At 38.6% G+C, this 20,835-nt stretch overlaps 1 protein-coding gene across 4 annotated transcripts in view; it reads left to right on the forward strand.

Annotated features, from left to right (window-relative positions):
* Positions 1 to 20,835, forward strand: part of RFT1 (RFT1 homolog) — a 70,208-nt gene that overhangs the window by 25,374 nt on the left and 23,999 nt on the right. For 3 of the 4 annotated variants that reach the window (XR_003566872.1, XR_003566871.1, XR_003566873.1), the window contains exons 11-13: positions 5,130 to 5,235; positions 15,262 to 15,511; positions 15,913 to 16,126. Coding sequence is in view for 1 of the 4 variants with exons in the window: in XM_027837047.1 (XP_027692848.1) it covers positions 5,130 to 5,235; positions 15,262 to 15,511; positions 15,913 to 16,077 (521 nt within the window). In the remaining 3 variants the exon portion in view is untranslated. Of the gene's footprint in view, positions 1 to 5,129; positions 5,236 to 15,261; positions 15,512 to 15,912; positions 19,541 to 20,835 lie in introns of those variants that run through there. The other variant, XM_027837047.1, reaches the window with a different exon arrangement.

The raw sequence follows: 20,835 nt of genomic DNA on the forward strand, positions 1-20,835 counted from the left end.
AATCACGTTAAGCAGATGAAGTCATTGGCATCATTCTTAGGGTTTGATGTAAGATATACTTGAAGACCTCATTACCATCAGCCCATTGAAGGGAAATCTTAGTACAGAATTTATGTTCAGAGATTAGTGACTCAGCTAATTCCCTGCAATTTTGCCTGTGGAGAGATACAGTCAACAAGATACCAGCTTTCTGTATAGCATTACCATAGTGAGAGGGGTTTGCTGTATCTGGTTTGGCATTCATATAGTGAAATTTTTTTTATTATGAAAGAAACATTGATAGAAAATGGAGAAAATTCTCTGCGGTCCTTTCTGACACGTGAACCAGTGGCACAAGTTAGAACCAGATTTGCTAGTGCCAAGGTGAGTACTCCCAAAGTCTCTAATCTGTCACCTAATGTCACTTCGGAGTCATGAGGGGTTCTGCTAAGGAGTTCTACTCCCGTAAATAACCTCGCAAAGCCTACTCTTCAAGCAGCTAGAAGGAGTTCTAATCTGAAGAAGATGCATTTGCTTTCTAGAGCCTCTCAAAAAGTGTAGCTTGATAAGTATTTATTCAGTTTCAAGGATTTTGTTCTGTCTTGTGTGGATCATTCACCCAGTCTTCCTCATCAGACTGTCTCCTTCCTGACCCTCCAGCTTCTACAAGTTGCTCCTATTTTTTGCTTTGATTTTACTCCCATAAGGGTCCAATGGTTACTTCCTCTTTTAGAGGGGAGAGGGAAAGGTAGGACAGTCAAATCTGTGATTTTATTGAAAAGGTTTGGGAGTCCTGGGACCCCAAGAATGCCAAGACAGAGTTGCCTGGAATGAATTCACACACTCAAGCCTTCTCTTAGTCAAGTGGCAAAGAGTTTATTGTAATGCTTTAGCAAAAAGTGGGCAAGGGTCCTTAGGGAACTTGTGAGAACTGAAGATGGTGCTGGGGTTTATATGGAAAAGGGGCATGAGAAAGGAATGCCAGGGATGCTAATTAGGTAATCTAAGGGTCCAGGTGTCTTTGGGAGCCATGGATAGGAAAGTGTAGGGAGTGTACCACACGTTGAGGGAGTTGTCCGAGGCATGAACCTTGGGAATCTGGAGGGAGGAAGAGTCCTTGGGCAAGCCAGGGAAAAAATCCTTGGGCTGTATATCCCTCTGTCTGATCTGATAAAGAATGTGTTCTGCAACAAGAGAAAATTTTCTCACAGAACAGGGGCCTCCTGAGAAATTGGGAAGCTTCTAGAGACATGATCTTAGGGCTGGGGCCCAAGCACCCTATCATCATCACGTAGGGAGTTTCGATGGAGGAACCCCCTCTCTCAGTGCAGGTCAGCACCGTCTCTGCAATTGATAGTCTTCAAGAATTATCTGAGGCACTGACATTTACCCAACTTGCCCTGCGTCACAAAGCCAGTATATGACAAAGTCAGCGCTTGAACTCCAGTCTTCCTGGCCCCACAGATAGCTCTCTATTCATGCCTCCTCTCCAATAGTTTCGTATTCATATCAAGTCCAGGAGTCAAAACCTTTCACCAGGGTGTACCAAGTGACTTTATTTACTGCACTTTAGCTTGTCTCCTCTGTTCATTGCAGGCACATCAGTTTTGAGTCCCGATCATACACTCATCTCTTAATTTTCAGTCTTATCCTAAACAATGCTGTCACGCATTTAGATTGCCATTTCCTTGTCAGCTTACCAAAGTATCCATCTCTTCTGTCTTCTAAGCCTCAGTTTCCTTATCTGTAAAAGGGAAGAGGGATTAAACTAGATGATCTTCGAGGTCTTTCTCACTTCTCAATTCTTTAAGCTACTTCAATCCTCCTCCTCCTCAGTGAGGGCTTCCTAGATTGATCAGAAAAAGTCTGACAATTTACCATCACTTGGCCTCAGCTCCCAGACCAAGATATGGAATACCCACATAGCAACGTGCTTCCATTTTCCACCCAATTATGTAACTTTTCTTGCTGTCACCACCCAGATATGGATTTTCCCTTGTCCTATATGTAGGTTATATTCTTCCTAATTTTTTCATAAATTATTTTAATCATAAACCTGTAGAGTTAGAAGGAAGGCTAAAAGTCAGTAAGTCCAGTCCCTTTCCCAATATGAGATAATTCAAGAAGAGGGAACAGTAACAACTGGAGAAATCCTTTTTTCCGTATCACTAACAATGTTTTAGTTTTGCCCTCTCTCAGTTCTATTTAGTTTCTCTGAGTCTGAGATAAAACAAATGCAGCTTGATAGTTAGTAGATAGAGTGCTAGGTTTTGGAGTCAGGAAAACCTTGAGTTCAAATTCTGTCTCAAGCACTTACTAGCTGTGTGACCCTGGGCAGCTCACTTAACCTCCCTTTACCTCAGTTTTCTCATCTGTAAAATGAGGATAATAATAGCACCTACTTCCCAGGGTTGTTGAGAGGATAAAATGAGAATATTTGAAGCTTATTACAAACTTTAAAGCATGATAACTTGCACATATTCAACTATATGCCCAGCAAGAAGGAAGAGAGAGAAATACACGTACATATGTGTGTGTGGATACACACACATACACACACCCACACATTACTATATAGGATTATATATACAGAACCATTGGGTAGCCCTGGGTGGTAGGTTCCCACACCCCACCATGGCTTGTTTATGACACTGGCTGCATCTAGACAATGCCCAGGGAAAGCCCAGGGCCACTACGAGCAACTCCCAGGCCCCAAAGTGATTCCCTCCTGATGTCCCCATCCAGGGCGGGTGAGGTTGAAAGCACCAAGAGAGAAAGGCAGCAGTAGGGGATGGAACAGAGGAATAGTAGAATTCTAATTGATGAAGAAAATCTATCTCCCTAGAACGGTAAGGCCATGATTGTTCTCCATTGGGTAATTTTTACTCTACATGCTTTTTGCATTATGTGCTAACTTTAGAACCTAACCCACATGTTAATCACAGTAAGCATTTATTAAGCACCTGCTATGTATTAGGCATTGTGCTAAGTTCTGGAGATACAAAGAAAGGCAAAAACAGTCCCTGCCCTCAAGGAGCCCCCACTCTAGTTCCCTTTTTATAGCAACTAGCACAGCGCCGTACAAAATCAGGTGCTTCATAAATGCTTCTGACTGATGACATGATTTCTCTCACTAAGAGTGAAAAGTAGAAGACTATAAAAATTCCATTTTAGTGTTTCTAATTTCTTATCCTTTGTACCTGAAAGCCAACTCTCCTCTGTAGTGAGAAGAGTCACACTTAAACTTAGTAGCCAGGTGTTTGGAAGGTCATTTCTGACAACTTCATTGAAGAAACGTTGCAAGTATACTTCTTTAAAAAAGAGTTTGCTATTTTTAAAGAGCTGAGTTTTTATATAAGAAGCCTTTTCCAATTTCCCTTAATTCTAGTGCCTTCCCTCTGCAATTATCTGTGATTTGTCCTGTAAGTATCTTGTTTGTGTGTAGTTGTTTACTTGTTGTCTCTCCCTTGCCCCCATATCCCCAGCACTCAGCACAATGCCGGGCACATAGTAAGCATTTAATAAATACAAATAAAATTGTGAAACACAAAGAAATTCAGGAGGCAGAAGTTGCTTATTTGTCTCTCTTGCGATTTGTGTCCATCCTTACATAGCCTTTTGCCGAATCTTTTAATCCAGATGCTCTTTGGTGTTTTTATAGGTACTGATGACCAAGGTCCCATATGGTAATTGTCTTTTTTTTTTTTTAGAAGCCTTTTCTACCCAACTTCCCATCCCAAGGGAAAGCATAATCATTCCTTCATTTCTCCAGGATGGATCTTCATTGTTAGGTTACATATTTCTCTCTTTTCTCCTCCCAAAGCCAGATTGTTCCCAGATCTGGCCCTTCATCGTATGTCTAACTTTCCTTCCTCTCTAAACTTATAAGTAAGATTCTGTTCCCTGGGTCATGCTTGGATATTTCAGTTTCACCATCTTTTCCCTTAGGGAACTCTAGTATTGCCTCAATACCTCAACCCAAATCTATTCTCTCACGTTCTGTGTCTCTGGGTTTTGTTTTATTTTTTACCACTTGAAAGTGCCAGTGTTCTCCTGTCAGATGAGGTTGGAGGCTTCTAGAATGGTGAAAGAGAGAGTTCCAGTATCCCTGTCTTTAAGTAGAGAGGGTGTAAAGGGCAGGTGTAGCAATGACAATAAGGAGTCTTGCATCAAATATAAAACTCACTCTTTGACCCTGATCTTCTTAAAAAATCTAAAGGGCTAGCACTGTAGATTCTACTGCAAGTGGCTTCTTCCAGCAGAGGTGGCAGGCCAGGGTACTTTGCTTTATCTTGTCTCAGGCAGATACTACTGCAGACCCTAAAAAGACATTTGGGGTAATGACTCTTTCTTTAGTGAAAACTCAAGATTGGGATAGTGAAATAATTCTTAGTAGTTTTCCAGACTAAATTGTTTGTATTCATTTGGCAATTTATGATCTTCATAAAATTTTTTGGGGTCCCCATGGGGATATTTCATGTTAACAACCTTTATAAACAGTGGATAAATTCCAGATTCTACAGATCTAGTGCTTTAATCTCATATAAAAAGTTCCCCTTGCCTTGATAGTATCATTTAGAACCTTGTTAGCTAGTTGTGAAATTGGATCTGTTTCATCTTGACCAAGAGTAAGGCACAAGCTTTCGTTCTCATTGCAGATCTATATATATGTTTTTGCCTAGTTGCTTGCTTTTGATCGTTGGCCCTGTGCTTTTTCTCAAAATCTGTTCTTCATGATGGCTTCTACATTTGGTGATCCCTTAGCTTTCATGGGAGTTACTTCTGTGTGGTGCTGAGACTAGAAAATTCCCATGTTTATTAAAAAGTGAGAAAATCCACTTGCTATCCAAACAGGCTTTCAGCTGTCAAGGAAAAGATCTGGACTATTTATTCATAATTGTTCTTTTGTTTTTGGCTGCTTCCTCTGTTCAGTGCCATGGAATACTGGGAATCTTTCCAAATAATTAGACTGTAGATTTGAATATAAAATCTGCAGAAATACTGGTCTTAGCAACAACAGAGAAGAGTACTGGTTTGTTGTTGTTGTTGGTTTTCCTGTGGACACTGAGTAAAACTGAAAGGAAGATGTCATGTTTTTTATCTTTTTGTTTGTGCTTTTGATAAACTTTTGTTTGGCTTTTTGTTTCCAGGTCCTGTTCTCCTTCGATGCTATTGTTTATATGTCCTCCTGCTTGCTGTAAATGGCGTGACTGAGTGTTTCACATTTGCCTCTATGAGCGAAAAGGAAGTTGACAGGTGGGTAACTTAAGAATTGTGAATTTAGGGATGCCCATCAATTGGGGAATGGCTAAACAATCTGTGGTATGATTGTGATGGAATATTGTTGTGCTGTAAGAAATTACAAGCAGGCAGATTTCAGAAAAACCTGGAAAGACTTACATGAACTGATGCATAGTGAAGTGATGCATAGTGAAGTGAACAGAACCAGGAGAACACTGTACACAATCACAATATTGTTTGATGAAGAACTGTGAATGACTTAGCTATTCACAGCAAAACAGTGATCCAAGACAATCCCAGAGGACTAATGATGAAGCATACTATCCACCTCCAGAGAAAGAACTGATATTTGAATGCAGACTGAAGCATGCTATTTTTCACTTTCTTTCTTTCTTTTTCTTTTATTTGAGTCTTCTCATACAAAATAACTAATTTAGAAATGTTTTACATAATTGCACGTGTATAACCTATATCTGATTCCTTACTATCTCAGGGAGCGGGGAGGGAAGGGAGAGAAAGATAGAGTTTCAAACTCAAAACTTTAAATAAATATGTTAAAAAATTGGGGAAAAGAATTGCAAATTTAGATCTTAGTGAAATGATATAATTTATGAATCTATCCACCTCAAAGTGAGGTTCTATTTATCTTTGTATCTTTTCAAAGTAATAGATTGTTGATATCTCCCATGATATAGATATGATACAATTAATATTTTTTATTAATATCACAATCCATTGAAAGCAGGGATTGTCTTTTACCTCTTTTTGCATCCCTGGCACCAAGTACAATGCCTGGCACAGAGTAAGTACTTAATGCATTTTTATTCATTGATAATATCATATCTATTATGTAGATAGGCAGCAAATTCTGTTCTTGTCAATAATTGAACATCAAGAGGGCATCAAAAAATTAGTCAACTTTTCCAAAATCACAAAGTAAATCTGAAGAACTAGGAAAAGAACTCAATCCCTTCCCATTCTGCGTTAACAGAATGTAGACCCATTAGGGTAGGTCAGTTATCCCTTTTGCCCTAAATTCCACAAGTGGGGAGTTAGCACAGAAATGCCATCTGTAGGCATGTGTATTTGAAAATGGGAGACTGAAAGAGAAAAGTAAGAGAAACAAGAGAGGAGGGGAAGGAAAGAATGTTACCTACTGTGGCCTACAGTAGTAATTGCGTGGATACTTCTGATGTCTTCCCTATTGGATCATGGCCCCCTCTATCTTTTACTTAGCACAAGAAGTTCTTAACTTTGTTGTGTAATGGATCCTTTGGCAGTCTGGTGAAGCCTATGGACTCATTCTCTAAATAATATCTTTTTAAAAATTCGTAATTGAAGGAAATAAGAAATTTCAGTTAGAGGTCAGTGAAAATAAAGATGTATTTTTTTTTTCCCATCCAAGTTCACAAGATCCCCTGAAATCTCTTCTGTAAATATGCATCCATAACCTTAATGTCAGGTTAAGAATCCCTGACTCAGGGATACTTAAGTGTATATCTATATAATATTCTGGCTTGTGTCGATCTTCTTAAATGGAAAAGTTCTTTTGTTGTATTGTAATTTCAGCATTATTGAGGGTTTTTTCCTAGTTTTCTATATATCTGTATCTACTTATCTCTGTGTGTGTGTGTATACACATATACATATGTATACGTATATATACATACATACAAACATATTACACAGAGAGAGAGAGAGAGAGAATGAGAAAGCACTGAATGCTGTATGTGAGAGAGTCAATTAAATGCCAAACCTGTTAAAATGGGAGGTAGGGGGAAGACTGGTTACAACCAAACTGTGAAATGTAGACACTGGCTATTTGCTTTCCCCCCTCGTCTATTCCAGTTAAATTCCATTGTAATGAACCAAAGGAAATTCCTTTTATTTTGCTTGTAGTGGAGTTCTACAACATCTACATAATTATTTTCATGTTAATATTCAATACTAGTGCTAGGCAGATTGCCTTCCTAACAGAGCTTTCATCTAACTTTTAACTTTCTTGAAAGTAAAAATATTGGGGTTAGGCCAGCAGACTTTTTTCCCCCAAAATTTTCATTTCTATTCTGTCCTCTCCCAACCCCCTTCTTACCTGCTCTTCTAGCTTTATTTCAGTAATGGACTTGAATTCGTTTCGACAGACATCTATCAGACACCTCCTTTATAGAGAATACTATGCTAGGTACTGGAGAGGATGGAAACTTTTGCCGATATTAAGTCCTTACCTGCTGTTCAGTCTGGTAGGGAAATAAGATACATACACAAATAATGATCACGTGCAACAATACAGTAAATGCACTTGAGAGGTACAAAATAAATTGCTGTGTGAGGTCCAAGGGTTTAGACAGAACTAGATTGGTTAATAGTGTTAAGATCAATAGCAAATACTTTGGATGAAAATAATTGTGGAATGGGCTATTAAATACCTTATTCCCAGAGTAGTTGTGTGAAAAATAACTAAAATTATTTCATCATTTGACATTATTAACTGTGAATTTTTTTAGCTAAATGGAAGAAAAACTCTTCTATTTGGGTGATAAATATAGTATAGTAAAAAGTTAATGGAAAATACTGGAAAAATGAATATTAAATGAATCAAGCAGAGCTTGGTCAGTGTGGAAGAGAACTTTTTAGAGAAGCTGTGTTTTTGCCTTACCATTTCAGTTTTATTTCAGTCAGCAGAAAATAAACATAGAGCTCGGATTCTTTACACCTCTCAGTCAGCTGTGTGACTGTGAAGATGTGGTCTCCGAAAGAGAGCAGGGTGGTAGCAAAAGTCTGGTTATATGGACCCTTTCTCATACTTTGGTCAAGAACAATCTTGGTACCTACATAGACCAGTCTCTTAAAGATTTTAGAGAGATAGGGAAGTGGGCAAATGGATCATTAGGTAAATTCAATTAAATATTGATTAAGTGCCTATTTCTGTGTGCCAGGCACTCTAGGAGGTACTAGAGATAGGAAGGCAAGAACAAAACAGCCTTTGCTATCAAAGAGGCCACTAGGGGGCGCCGCAGTGCACAGCTCTCCCAGCCTGGAGTCAGGAGGACCTGAGTTCAAATTTGTCCTCAGGCACTTACTGTATGACCCTGGGCAAGTCACTTCACCTCTGCCTGCCTCAGTTTCCTCAACTGTAAAATGAGGATAATAACAACACCTACTTCCCAAGAGGTAGTGAGAATCAAATAAGACAATATTTGTAAAGTGATTATTAGCACAGTGCCTGGGACATAGTAAGCACTTAATAAATGCTTATTCCCTTCTCCCATTCCCTCCTTTCTTCTGGAGAAATCAAAACAGGCTTCCTCTATGTTTATTTTCTGCTGACTGAAATAAAATTGAAATGGTAAGGCAAAAACACAGCTTTCCTGTAGAAAGTACCACCTGAGCTGAGAGCTGAAGGAAGCTAGGGATTCTGAGAAGCAGAGATGAGGGGAGATAGCATTTCAGGCATGGGGGACCACTTGCTCAAAGGTACAACGAAGGGGAAAGGAAGGTCAAGTTTGCAGAATAGGAACTAGGCCAGTGTGACTGAAATATAGGGATTTTGAAGGGGAAATCAATCAGTAAGTATTTAGAAATTGCTTACTATGTGACAGGTAAGGTGGTAAGTGTTGGAGGTTCAGAGAAAGATAAAAACAGTCCCTGCCCTCAAAGGAACGAACATTCTAATGGGGGAGACAGTGTATATGTAAATAGGTATAAACAGGAGAGGATAAGTGGGAGCCACTTGGCCTTAAATACCAGGCTGAGGAGTTTATATTTTATCCTTGAGGCAAGTGAGAGCTGCTGAAGATTTTTGAGCAAGGGGTGGATGTTTTTCAGACCTATGTATAAGGAATAGTAATTTGGTAGCTGTGTGGAAGATAGATTGGAAAATGAAGAATCAGAAATAGGAAAACCAATTAAGAGGCATTTTGCTTTTAGCCTAGGGAAGAGGTGATGAGGACTTGAACTTGGAGTAGCAGCTCTGCAAATGGAGAAAAGGGACGGATGCCAGAGATGTTGTAAAGGGAGAATCAATAGGATTTAGGATCTGATTGGATATGTCAGGTGAGGGAGCATGGAGAGTCAGTTACTTACTCTAAGATGGGAAACCTGGGTGACTGGAAAAATGGTGGTGTCCTCGATGGAAATTGAGAAATTTGGAGGAGGAATAGGTTTAGGTGGAAGATAATAAATTCCATTTTGAGCACGTTAAGTTTGATGTGCCTAAAATGGCATCCGGAAAGACATGTCCAGTAGACAGCTGATGATGTGGGACTTCAGGAGAAATTAGGGCTGAATTTATGGATTTGGGAACTCTCTGAATAAACCAATAAACACTTACTAAGCACTTGTTATGGGTGTCATGTGCTAGGCATTGTGGATACAAATCCAAAGAGTGAAATCCCTACCCTCAATCTTTTTTTGGTACTTGAAAGTATTTTATTTTTTTCCCAATTAATGTAAAGATAGTGTTCATCATTCATTTTTATAAGATTTTGAGTTCCAAATTTTTCTCCCCCCCCCCAAAAAAGGCATGCAATCTGATACAGGTTGTACATGTACAATCATGTTAAACATATTTCCACATTAGTCATGTTGTGAAAGAAGAATCAGAACAAAGGGGAAAAACTACGAGAAAGAAAAAACAAAAAAGGGAAAATAGTATGCTTTGATCTGCATTCAGACTCCCCAGTTCTTTCTTTGGATGTGCATTCAGACTCCCTAGTTCTTTCTTTGAATGTACATTCAGACTCCCCAGTTCTTTCTTTGGATGTGCATAGCATTTTCCATCACGAGTCTTTTGGCATTGTATCATTGCATCACTGAGAAGAGCCAAGTCTATCATAGTTGATCATCGCTCAATGTAAGCAGCTTGCATTCTAGTGGGAATTGAACCCATGGGAGTGGATGAAGTCACTAAGGGAAACAGGGTCTAGAGAAATACGGACCCAGGACAGATCTTTGGGAGACACAGAAGGAAGTTGGACAATGATGGATCAGAGCAAACAGAGAAGGGGCAGGTAGGTGGAACAGGAGAGAGCCGTATCACAAGCCAAAGGAGTAGAAGGATCCAGGAGAAGGATTTGATCAATAGTATGAGATGATTCAGAGAGTTCCTTGGAAAGAGCAAGTTCAATTGGGTGGTGGGGTCAGAAGCTTGAATTTGAGAAATTGAGAAGTAAGGCTTTGGAAGCAGCAAGATTAGATGACTCTTTTGAGAATTTTGACTGTGAAAAGGAAAAGAAATAGAAGACATCAGTTTAAGGGTTTAGCAGGGACAAATAAGTTTTTTGAGGATAGGGCCACCTTGGCATGTTTTAGGCAGGCAGGCAGGAGCCAATGAGTAAGGAAAGATCAGCAGTAATCAAAAGAGAGGAAACAAACGAGGGGGTGATCTCCTGAGAACTAGCGCAAGGTTCACGGGGTGGATCTGGGCGAGAAGAAGGGACGTGTGTGGAGAAGAGAGCTAGAAATGACAAAATCTGATAGGGTTAAGGTGTGAGGAAGAGAAGAGGGAGTTTGTTACAGATGGCTTCTGTTTTCTCAGTAATATATAAGGCCAGGTCCCTTAGTTCGGAGGTGATGTTGGAGGTTGAGGAGGGAGAAGAAGGCTTAGAATAGCTTCTCTGGGACATACTGTAGTTAATCAAGGAAGAATAAAAGGATTATTTTGCATCAGTGAGGGGTCACTTGATAGTAGTTAATATAGATATGTGGTGGAACCACTCAGGATGATTGTGTGGCTTTGTGTAGCAGTGTTGAGCAGCACGTGAGTAGTTGTGAAGGAAGTGGAAGGTGGGGTAACACAAAGATGGAGTTTGGCAAGTTGTGAACAGTGATGGGATGGGGAGGCAAAGGATTCATGGGGTTGTATTGAGGCTCACTGGAAATAATCTGTATGAAGGGCTTGTAAACCTTAAATTGCTGGACACGTTTGGTTATTGTAAGCTCAAAACGATGAAGGAAGGAAAAGTGAGACAAAAGTAAGGGGGATGGACTGGGAGAAAAGAATGGATTAGAAGGACCAAGGCTCCTGGTGAGAACAAAGAATAGATTTAGGTAGAATGAAGTAGAGGTAGAGATGGTAATATAGGAGGTTATGATTAGAGGAAGGAACATCAGATTTCAGGATCATGAAGATAGCACAGTCATGGGTCACGATGAGGCCTAAGATATGGCCATCCTTGTGTATGATGAGGAGGAGTGAAAATAAAGGTAATAGAACTTGAGGATGTTGATTAATTGGGAGGTCAGAATGTTCAAGTGAATGCCAATATGTATATTAAAATTTTCAAATACGAATGAGCATGGATTGAGTTGGAAAGGAAAACTATGAATACTACTGTCTTCTCATTTGCCCTTTTTTTGGTATTCATGCCAACCTTTTTTTTTTCCCATTGTTTTTGTTCTATTTTTCTTTGTGATATCTTGCTGTGCATTCCAAAGTTCCTTTAAATTTCTGTCTGCATGTATTTAGTTTTGTCCAGCTGCTTTTCTCAATCTCATTTTTGTGTCATTTCTGTATCCTCATATAATAGACATACACTAAAGTCCAAATGTGGCAGTTCCAATGTTGCTGAATGAAGATCTGTTTCATTTCACTTCCATTTGTCTTTTTTTCCTTTTTGGTTCTTCTGTAACCGTTCTTGGGATGACCAGGCCTTGTTGTGTTTCACCCCAGATATTCTGTAGCCTCATTTTCCTGAAACTCTACTGCTTTTTTGCTGTTTTGTGAGATGATTTTGTTCTTTGGTCCTCCTCCTTCACAGCATTTTACTAGTGAATTTATAATCTAAACTGGTTTTTACCTTGGTTGATATATCCTGTCAAAGTTTTGTAAAAGAAGTAAAATTATGAAATGTATAACCAGAAAAGTAAGTGGGCCAGTTAATTAGCAAGTGAGGAGTGAACAGATGGACAGCTTGAATGTTGCACTAGCAATCACAAAATGTTACAAGGCCCAAAGGAAGGCCTCCAGGAGGACATTAAGTAGGTCTTCTATAAATTTATGGAAACACCTGGTCAAAAATTGCACAGGATGAGAAGACATGAATGGGTTGCAATCTGCAACCCACACAGATCCACTGAAGTATTACATCAGTCAGTCAACAACAATGATTTATTTGTGTGACAGGCACTATCCAAATAACTGTGAATGCAGGGACAGAATTGAAATAGTCACAGCCCACAAAGAACTGACCTTCTAATGGGGGAGACAACAACAATGTAGTTGTATAGATGGTACATAAAAAGCCAAAGTAACCTTAGAGGAAAAAGCCTCTTGAAGGAAGCCGGGGATTCTGTGAGGTGGCGGGAGAACATTAGTGGCAGTAGGGGACAGCCAGTGCAGAGGCATGGAGCTCGGTGGTACATAATGTGTGAAGAACATCAGCTTGACCAGCATGAAATATGTGGAATGGAGTGATATGTGAGAAGACTAGAAAGGTAGGAAGAGTTTTAAATGCCAAATGGCAGAATTTACATACGATCCTAGAGGTAATAAGGAGCTACTGGAGTTTATTGAGTAAGGGCATGACATGACCCAACCTGCACTTGAAGAAAATTACTTTGGTGGCTCTGTGGTGAATGGATTGGAATAAGGAGGAACTGAAGGCAGGGAGACCCTATTAGGAGGCTAGTGCGATAGTCCTGGGAAGAGAGGATAAGAGACTGCACTAGGGTAGTGACCGTGTGAGTGGAAAGAAGAGAATAGTGTATACAAGAGATGTTGTAGAGATAGAAACAGTATTTGGCAACAGACGCACTACAGGGGGCACGTGAGAGTGAGAAGTTCAGGATTCACTGAGATTGTGGAGCTGGGTGACTTCAAGGATGTCAATGTCCTCACCTGTAATAGTGAAGTTTGGAAGAAGACGTGTTTGGAGGGAAAGATAATGAGTTATGTTTTTGATATGTTCACTTTGAGATGTCTGTAGGACATGTAGCTGGATATGGAATAGTGTGTCCTTTGAATAACAAGATTTTTTAGTTAAGTTAACGTTAATATTTTAGCAAATTTAATAAATTTGTTGAAGTTGACTTCTCAGAATATTTTATACACACACACACACACACACACATATGAGTTTTTGTTCCATCCTATTAAGCAATCTGTCGTATTTAGAACAATGGAAGCAGTTTATACATGTGGATACTGACTCTGAAAGATGCATAAAATGACATTTAATTTGTTAAAATTCCCTTCACTGTTCAAGCATGGTGTCTTTTTTTAATCTCAATTTTTCTAAGTCCCAGTTTTAAGTCTAATCTCTTTTGAGTGTTGAGAAAGAAGCATTAAAAATTAATTTTCTGTTTGTATTAACTAAGCCTTAAAGAACAATAATAACCATCACCATATAATAATTTTACATTGATTGAGAAAGTGGTATTTTAATAGCTTCTTTTACATTTGCATTTTTTTCCCCAAAAGTATATGATGCTTTTAAGGCTATAGATGGTGAGCTTTGGTTGGAACTAATTGGGAAGTACAGCAGCTGTCGATTGCTCTTCTGATGGAAGACAGCAGGACTTTTCATCATCAGCTGTACCAGAACAGCCTGAAAGTTGCTCACTCTAGCATTCTAAACTGAGTGGGGTATAATATGGAATTAATCTCTGCTTTCATGGGCTAGTTATTAGTTCCATCTATTTTATGATTTACTGGGAGATGTGACTCTGAGAGTTTTGTGAAACTGTTCATTCCATGCCAAGGAATGGTATATTATTTAGACCTTCCCAAGACATAGTTTCAGAGAAACAGGGAATTATAACGGGTAACATAAATGACAGCTTCTTAATTGGAAAAAATGTCAAAGAAGGAGGCTGTGCTTTATCTCACTACCATTGGTCTGAGTATTGGCTGCAGTATGAAGTTGGTCTTTTAATTAAGGAACTGCCTCATGCATTGGATTCTAGTTCCATCCCTGTCACTAGCTTGTTCTGTGGCTCAGAACAAGTTCCTTTCCCTATTTGGGTCTTGGTGCTATCTTCTGTAAGATCAGCAGATTAAACCACGTGATCTCTAAGCACCCCTCCAGCCCTGACAGCTCCTTCTCTAGAAGTCTAGACAAAGGGCCGATCATTGAGACTCTCCTTTCAGTTCCCCCTTCGACCAGGGATCAGACGGGTCCATGAAGTGTTGGTCTGATTCAGCCAAACAAAAGCACAGAAAGAGATGAACTTTAGAAGGCCACAGTTCTGCCAAACACCTTGTTATGTGAACCTAGTCACATGTTTGAAGTAGCCCTGAAAGTAACTTAATAATAGCAGTATTTATAGACTAGAAGAAATCAGTGAGATTTTAAGGTTGTTCATAGTTCCACCATGCTTTACTGTAAGGCTCATTTCCTCTGGGTCTTAGTTTCCCTTATTTAAGGAATTAATGTCTTAAAATGCCTATAAAATCATGTAGGTAATAGAAACAATGTAAAACATGGACAGAATACAAAGCATTATATATCTCCATTTTCAAGTTTATAAAATTGAAGAAATTATACTAGAAAATCTCTCAGCTTCAGTTAATCCTTACAAAATTTGTATGTGATTAGAATGTGTGTTTGTTAGGAAAGCACCAAAGAAAATTCATTCATTAGAATATTATCTACATTTCTAGTATGAAATTGAATCCTAATTTTAAAATAAAATATTCTACCTATATTAAAACTGTCAGTACCTGTGACAGTTTTATTGAATTTTGTGTTATGTTTGAATTTCATGTTCATTCTTGTAACCAGGACTCAGCCAGTGTTTTTATGTATGCTAATAAATGAAAAGGTCCCTCTTAAACCATTAATTTTTGGTTTAAAAATTAGGGGAAATTGTGATTTTATATTTCCTGATTCTTTTCTGTCCAACTGTATCTGTAATATGTGTTATATGTGCAAAACATAATATCATTGAAACTTAGTGATTTTAAAGGAGTGCTGATTTCTTGTGCTTAATTATTTACAACGGATCTTTTCTGTCCTTGAAAAGAATAAAGGAAGGCTAAGGTGTTTTTGTATAGGTGATATAAGTAGCTCTTTTAGCTTCATTTGCTTGCCTCTCTCCTAGGTACAACTTTATCATGCTGGCCCTATCCTTTACATTCTTGTTGTCTTCCTATTTCCTGACTGAGTGGCAAGGTAGCGTGGGCTTCATCTTTGCCAATTGTTTTAACATGGGAATTCGAATTGCACAAAGCATACGCTACATCTATAGGTACTACAGAGAGAGTCCCCACAGGCCACTGGCAGGTCTGCTTCCTTCACCATTTCTAATTGTGGTCTATGTGCTCAGTGGAGTGGTCACTGGTATTTCAGAGGTAAGCTTCTCTTTTTTTTTTTTCACATTCTGGCTCAGATCATATCCCTGTTTCTTCCAGCACTAACTTGAGGTGCCTGCCAGTATAAGTGTTTACCCTATCCCCCTCAGTTTTGGACTTTGTTATACCTAAATGTTTACTTCGTCAGTGATAGACCATGCAATAAATGTCAGGCTTGCAAGCGTAATAGATTAAATTCTTGTTAATTGATCTGAATAAAAAACTAGAGATAACAAGATTTTTATTTTTTCCATCAGTTACTCCTAGAATATGGGCTGTCTTTCAGGTTCTCTAATGGGATGGAGTTATTTGTGGTCCTAGTGGAACTTCTGGAGTGAAATGTTAGGGAGGTTGGGTTGGGCTACAGGCCCCTGGCACTAATGATATTTTCTTTCCCATAGGTGTTTCTGTGCTGTGAGAGAGGTTGGCTGGCCAGGCTTCTGCACATCATTGTGGGGGCTTTGTGTTTGGGAGCTACCCTCGTGACTGTGTTCTTCACAGAGACCAAGCTGATCTTCTTTATACGGACTCAGTTCCTACCCAAATACACCCAGAAAAAAACATGAACATATAGGAGGACCAGTTCCTATGTTTAGTTCTGCAGGCCTATCAAAGGTTTGTGGTACAGAGACTCATTTCCTGTTCAAAGGAAAAAATGTCATTGAGTAAGAATCCACTAAGGTTCTGGTATTAACAAAACCATGTTTATAAGAAACTAGAAAATGGGAACTCATTGGGAAATAATAGACATAATATTGGTTTATGTTTTCCCATCTATTTAGAGTTTTAAATATTAATGAAAGATATAATTTTAAAATAGAGATCAGAATAATAATAGCATTTTCAATTATCTTTTCATCATTTTGTGCTAATTTGTGTTTTTTTCTTTGTTAATTCCCTTTTGGTCTGATCTAGCTTAATAGCCAAATGTATAATCTCTAATTTCTCTAGAGTTGAGTAAACTTAGGGCCCTCCAAAAGAGATTTGATCATTTAATTGTTCTTAAAAACATTGAATTCATTTCCCCAAAAAAGGAAGGACGCAGAGTTTTGCTTACATAACAAAAACTAAGCAAGATACTCGAGTGATGCTTTTACTGTCTTTAGCCATCAATGTGGTCTTTTCTTTTAGAGAAGAGCAAATGTTATTCATCCTACAAGTCAGGGTCTTTCTGAGAAGTATGTTTGTAAGAAACTTGAATTATTAGGAAATAAATAAAGAGAAATTCAAGAAAGTAAAATATAAAATTCAAGGTGGAAGAAAGATGGCATTTACTTTAGTTGATTATAAACAACTAAACTAACCATCTTAAAGAACATGGGATTTTGAAAAATGAGATCATCAAAAGTGAGCTGCTTTTGGTTCTTCAAAAAAAATGTTGCCTTTGTAGCTGACCTGCGCTTTTTATAGGGAATGAAAATGGTATAGAAAAGCAGCTCTCATTTCCCTCTTTAGAAAACAAAAGGTTTTAATAATGTTGTAACAAATAAGCCAGTAATCAAACATCTGTGACTTTTATTGGCATGAAAACTCCCTTCACTGATTCAAATTGTAGTCTGTTTATAACTTAGTAGAGAAATTTTAGACAGTTGTAAGAAACTCAGATAAATTCAGTGACTTGCCTATGGTCACACAGCTGCTAAGTCTTCCTGACTCCAAATCCTACGCTCTTACCTACTAAGCCTTGCTTTCTCTCCTTTGTTGTAACAAATACCATTCTGACATTTTATTCCTGAAAGAGTTTGCCGTTGCCACATGACCAACCTTAGTTGTTGACCCACTTATTTCTACCTTTCATTATTATAATAAATGTGATAAATTTCCAGCCTAACCCAGGAATAGAGCTGATCCATGATATTCAGAGAATAGAGTGGTACATAGAACAATAATGGAAATTCAATCTCAGTCATTTAGCCATCCATTTGACTAAGACCTACAGAGCTCATACTTTGTGCGAGGCCATGTGCTAAACACTGTGGACATCAAAAGATGGATAAGGCACCGTCATGAATTACCCCCATATTAGCCACGTAAAAAGGGATCAAAGATGGTCCTTATCTGGGGCCTCTAAATAGATCTACCTGGCTTTGCAAAAGTAAGTCTTCTGTGAGCTCTGCAAATCCAAGGTATTCTGCCACCAAAATAAACTCCAGGCCATATCCTCACTAGTCATTGTTCTTAGGCTGCCATTCAAAACTTCTCCAGCAACTTCCCAAGTTCCTTAGTGCTGAAAGTCTACCAACCTTTTGATACGTCCCCATCCCACCCCCCCATTCCCCACCCCCGCCCCCACTGTGGAGGTAGTAACATGATAAGTCAGAGACTCTTACTCTACAGGGCTAGATTCCTAGTTCTTGTCTTCATTCCCACTTTCATTCTCTTTCTTATATTCCTGATCCCAGTGGGATTAAACACATTTTCCCAGCCTGGCTTCTAAGTTGCCACTTGCCTGTGGTCTGTTGGTCCCAGCTCCCAAAAGCAACTCTGCACTCACTTTATTTTTTTTTGATGATATTTTTTAATGATATCTTTTGTTTTTATGTAACCAAGATTTCCCCTTGTAACTCCTCCCTCTCCCCGAAAAGCCATCTCTTATAACAAAGAATTTTTTGAAAAGGAAAAAAAAAGGAATAAGAGAATTTGTATTATTAAGTTCACCGGCTTCCCTGCTGCTTCAGGGCATGATCCTTAAAGACTTAGAGCTCTGCCTCTAGTTGTATAATGCACTTGGGACCATTTACTTTAATCTTCCTTATGCTGGCAATTCATATTTTCTAGAACCATTAACAATAAACAGGGAAAGTCCCCCTTGGCGTTACCTTTATTTTCCGTATCAATCTCCTTTAGCATCTACTAGACTAATACTCCCTTCAGCCTTGTTTCTGTCCCACTAGAGGACTTGCCTGTGGTCATTATATCAGGTCATCGTTTCACTTCTTCAGAGGAGTCTACTTCTTTGAATTATCCTTCCCCTACTTCAGCGACAAAAACCATAACTCATTCAAATACAACTTAACTATCAACAATTGTAGGTCAAGCATAACTCAGGGTATTCTGATGCTTCAGGTCTGAGACTGGAACAAAAGGAGACACTTAAAGGTCATATAGCATGGTAAGAAAACTCAGTAAAGATACAACACTGGTTTAGTTGGATATTTACCACACCCTATCCCCAATCTCCATATAAAAACCAATCTAGTCATCAAGTACGTTGAGTTTGGTGATTCAAATGGCGATGAGACATCTGTCAAGTATGAAGGGCACTGACTTTTCTTGGACTGACATTTTATACCCTAGGCAACTAAGACATTATTTCAATGTTCTTTATACCTCTTCTCCTTTGTTAAATTGTTGGAGAAAAAACAACTTTACATTGTGTTTAATATCAGTTCCATTAGAGGCACATATTTATCATATATAATCATATCATGCAGCTGCAAGAAGAGTGGTCTCCCAGATTGACAGTGACATAATACAGTCAGAGAAAAAAAAAAAGTCTTTATACACTCCCAAGGTTAATCTCAGCAGTTATTTCTGGTTTAACGTTTACATGTAAAATGTTTCAGACAAGGACAGAATTGTCTCAAGGAAGCAAACTCAAAGTTCATTTTATAGTGTTAACAATACAGGACATGACATATAGTCCCAAGGATCCTTAAATATAAAACTTATAACAGTTGCAAATTTCTAAACAAATAGCTTTAGTTTCTTCTTGTGTGTGTAGAACAATAGCTTTAGGTTTGTTGTATCACTACCTCTCTACTAACACACATTGACACTTACCTACATCTGGAGACCTAAATTTTTTAATTTCTTCTAAACAATTTCTTTTTCCCCCCACTATGTGGCATCTCGTTTATACCTATTTTTAAAAATGAGTCTGTTTCAGGGAGAAGTTTGAAGTCATTAATTGTTCAGTTGTATCCAGATCTTTGTGTCCCTTATCATGCAAGGCCGCTCTGTCCTCCACTATCTTCCAGTCTGTCCAAGCTCATGTTCATTGTTTCCATGACACTATTGCATCCTCTGCCATCCCTTTCTTCTTTTGCCCTCCATCTTTCCCAGCATCAGAGTCTTTTCTAATGAGTCCTGTCTTCTCACTATGTGGCCAGAGTATTTCAGCTTCAGCTTCAGTATTTGTCCTTCCAATGAATAGTCAGAGTTAATTTCTTTAAGTGTTGATTGATTTGATCTTCTTACTGTCCAAGGAGCTCTCTAGAAGTCTTCTCCAGTACCACAATTTGAAAGCATCAATTCTGCATCAGTTTTCCTTATAATCCAACTCTCATAACCGGACATTGCTACTGGAAAAACCATAGCTTTGACTATATGGACTTTGGTTGGCAAGGTGTTGTTGGTGCTTTTTAGATGCTCTCCATATTTGCCCTGACTTTACTTCCAAGGAGCAAGTGTCTTTTAATTTCATGGCGGCAGTTGCCCTCTACAATGATCTTTGAGCCCAAGCATATGAAAGTTGGCACTTCTTCCTTTCCTTATCCCTCTATTTGCCAAGAAGCAATGGTACCAGATGCCATGATCTTAATTGTTGTTTTTTTTTTAACTGTTAAGCTTTAAGCTTGTCATTAGTAGGACTCTGCAGTTTTCCAAAGGTAATCCAGCCCACTGCCTTCATTCAATACTAGGCCCAACTTGTATTCTATCTGTAGTGCTTGTTCCAGAGACTGATGGATGAATTCTAGAGGTTGTCCTTTCAAATGTATATTTATCTAGGCAAAAGTCATTCTTCATTCACTTGGATTTTCCTGTGTGGATGGTTAAACCAATCTTTTTGAACTGGGGTTCTGGAACTAGCTCATATCAGCTCCAGAAAGCCAGTTGTTAAATTTTCAGTATGAGCATTTATACCTTGAAAATCTACAAATGCTACAAATCAGGACTTGATTTATTTTTGTTGATTGTCAAGATTTAAGAAAATGATAGAGAAAATGTTAATAATGAAAATTAAACTTTGATTTTTTTTGCTTTGTTTTTTTGGGTTTTTTTGCTAGGCAATGGGGTTAAGTGACTTGCCCAGGGTCACACAGCTAGTGTCAAGCGTCGGAGGCCAGATTTGAACTCAGGTCCTCCTAACTCCAGTGCCAGTGCTCTATCCACTGCTCCACCTAGCTGCCTCATGAAAATTAAACTTTAAACTGAGTCCTCTGTATGTGTGTGTGTGTGTATGTGTACGTATATATATATATATATAAAGCACAATAACTATTAATATTATGAGAGTTGGTTGTTAAACATTTGCCAACATAGCCCTGCTTTGGGGGTGATTTTATATTTTCTTTAGGAGGTTCCCCAAGTCATCTGTAGCT

This window comes from Vombatus ursinus, unplaced genomic scaffold (assembly GCF_900497805.2).
Source record: "Vombatus ursinus unplaced genomic scaffold, bare-nosed wombat genome assembly UNPS02014820.1, whole genome shotgun sequence".
Lineage (NCBI taxonomy): Eukaryota > Metazoa > Chordata > Mammalia > Diprotodontia > Vombatidae > Vombatus > Vombatus ursinus.